Raw genomic sequence first — 2,827 nt, 5'->3', positions numbered from 1 at the left:
GGTTTAGGAGTCGGAGGAAGAGAGCGTTTGAGGTGGTCGGAGATCCGAAGAGGTGGAGGGTGCTTTTGGGAGGGCGGAAGTGAGGGTTGATGGTTATTGCGGCGATGGGGAGGGGTTGGTGATGGGCGGTGTTTTATGTTTCCGTGGAAGAAGGGCAGGGTAGAGGCCTGGGAAAGGAAAACGGGGAAGAGGGGATAGGATATAGGAGGTGTGTAATGTGGGGGACCGGGTGAGGAAAAAAAACATGGAGAGGATGGGAGGTCGGTGGTGGACTGCTTCAAAGGGGTCTTTAAAGGGGCGATGGGAAAAGAGAGAGAAAGGAGGCTTTTTGGTTGGGTATTCTGGTTCAGGAATGACTTCAAGGATGAAAGTCTGGTGGTTATTTGACTTTGGAGGGGTTGGCGATTCTGATACCTTAAGGAACCTAGTATGAACCTGGGAGACTTGCGCCTTACCATTCTATAATAAATATTAATTAGCATCATTGAAACCCTACATTTAGCAGCTTGTTATCCAGCTCATTGTCTCTACACCATTACTCTGATATGGATACATAGCATATCCTTTCTGCAGCAGATTCAGAAGCTCTTGAAAACAACCTGCAGCTCGACCCACTCACTGCACCAGGATACCACGGACCACCGATCAGAACTCGGCGATCTGGGCCCCTGAGCTTGGCGCCTTCTCTTTCTGGAAGGATGGCCATCAAGTCGGGCCCGCGGAAGCAACACCAGAGACTTTCTTCAACGGTTTCTGTTTCGTTTACTGCCGTTAATGCTCTTGGTCCTGCAAGCCAGCCGCACTCCGGAGTCCCAAACCAACAAAAGCACCCCAATTCACACCTCCTCACTGCTGCTCACTGCGCGTCGAGATCACGCTAATCCGGGGCAACCCCACTGTGGATCCAATCTGCAAACCCACTGGCGCCGACTGGACCGTGGTCCGAGACAACAATCTTGGAGCTCTGCCTGACCCGTTTCCACAATCGCGTCTCCAGCTTTGTCAAACGCCGAATGCGCCATCGTCATAGTCTTGTGCAGTTCCCATTCAATTCAAGACTTCCATGAGCAACATCGCGAACAGCACCGGCCATTCGAATCCTTCGAGCACTTTGAACTCCAGCGATCGACCGTCCCACTGCTCCGAGATTAAATTATTCTCTCCCCTGAGCCCGGCCACCTCAGTTCGGCTTTTTCTCCTCCGAGCTCGCTCTCCGCATCGCATCGCCTTCGTCTCTGCCACCCCTGATGACTTGGCCAACTGCAATTGTCGATTGACTCCGGCCGAAAAAGAGGGCTCCTCGAGATCACCAGCTCAACCACAGCACCCGCCCCGAGACCCCCGCGGATGACGACCGGGCCCTGTCCCACCGTGGTGGAGGGATGCAGTCGACAAAGGTGAAAGCCGAGGCCCTTGGGCGGAAGGCTAAGGTATGTTTTTTTGTGTTCCCCGCTATTGAGGTGTCGTTTGAGCGCTGACCGCCCTGCGCCTTTAGCTCGCACATTCGTACCAAGAGCTTCTCGAGTAAGGAACCGACCGGGTGCCGCAACTCCATCCCATTCACGGCCGCTAACCGCCCCCGCAGCGAATTCTCGAACAAGGACCTCAAGTCGGTCGGAAACTATACCCTTGGCCGTCTCATTGGGAAAGGCTCGTTTGGGAAGGTCTACCTGGCCACCCACAAACTTACAAACGGGTCCAAGGTGCGCTTGAGATGGAAGGGTCATTGCTGCTGCTGTAAGACTGAGCTAACATCTGCCAGGTCGTACTTAAGTCGGCCAACAAGGACGACTCGAACCTCGCGCGAGAGATCCACCACCACCGCCAGTTTGTCCACCCGCACATCGCCCGCCTGTACGAGGTCATCGTGACGGAATCACTGGTCTGGCTGGTCCTGGAGTATTGTTCAGGTATGTGCTATCTAGTGTCTGCAGATCCATCCTAACCCTCCCAGGCGACGAGCTGTACAACTACCTCCTCCAACACGGCAAGCTCCCCGTCGAGAAAGTCCAAAAGACCTTCACCCAGCTCGTCGGCGCCGTTTGCTACGTCCACCGGCAATCATGCGTCCACCGTGACCTCAAGCTAGAGAATATCCTCCTCGATAAGCACGAGAACGTTAAACTCTGCGACTTTGGTTTCACGCGGGAATATGAGGGCAAGGCCAACTACCTCCAAACTTTCTGCGGGACGATATGCTACTCGGCCCCGGAGATGCTCAAGGGGGAAAAGTATGCCGGCGAAAAGGTGGATGTGTGGAGTTTAGGCGTTATCCTCTACGCCCTGCTCACGGGGGAGTTGCCGTTCGACGACGACGATGACAACATCACGAGGACCAAAATCCTCAACCACGAACCAAACTACCCCGACCACATCCCCCCGGACGCCCTGTCTTTGCTGAAGAGTTTACTTTCGAAACGCCCCATCCTTCGCCCGTCCCTCCCTGACATTCTAGCCCACTCGTTCCTCGCCGAACACGCGCCCCAGCAGCAGGAGATTCTGAAGCTCGAGCGCCCAGAGCCGTTCTCGACGCCACTAGAGAAGGAGACGCTGCACCGGATGCGGAGCGCTGGCGTCGATATCGATTCGGTCGTCGACAGCGTGCTTGCGCAAAAATGCAATGTGCTAGCCGGCTGGTGGACGCTCTTGATCGAAAAAGAAGAGCGGAAACAGAAGAGGAGGGAGAGGAAGCGAAAGGAGAGGGAGCTGGAAAATAGGACCTCGAGGCGCTTCTCGCAGGCTTCAAGCCGCTTAAACGCGTTGGCGACTGTGGAGGAATCGTTCGTGAAGCTTTCGGACGCCCCGCTACCGAGAACTCGTGGCAGGT

General features: G+C 55.2%; 1 protein-coding gene across 1 annotated transcript in view; it reads left to right on the top strand.

Annotated features, from left to right (window-relative positions):
* Positions 1–1,382: 1,382 nt before the first annotated feature.
* Positions 1,383–2,827, top strand: part of CHGG_10932 (uncharacterized protein) — a gene marked incomplete at both ends in the record, with an annotated part of 2,599 nt that continues 1,154 nt past the window's right edge. The window contains 3 exons of the mRNA XM_001226198.1: positions 1,383–1,430; positions 1,763–1,910; positions 2,009–2,825. Coding sequence (XP_001226199.1) covers positions 1,383–1,430; positions 1,763–1,910; positions 2,009–2,825 — 1,013 coding nt within the window. The remainder of the gene's footprint in view (positions 1,431–1,762; positions 1,911–2,008; positions 2,826–2,827) is intronic.

This window comes from Chaetomium globosum, genomic scaffold (assembly GCF_000143365.1).
Source record: "Chaetomium globosum CBS 148.51 scaffold_8 genomic scaffold, whole genome shotgun sequence".
Classification (NCBI taxonomy): Eukaryota; Fungi; Ascomycota; class Sordariomycetes; order Sordariales; family Chaetomiaceae; genus Chaetomium; species Chaetomium globosum.
Note: the sequence above shows the minus strand (reverse complement) of the source record. Positions and strands in the feature narration are given on the sequence as shown.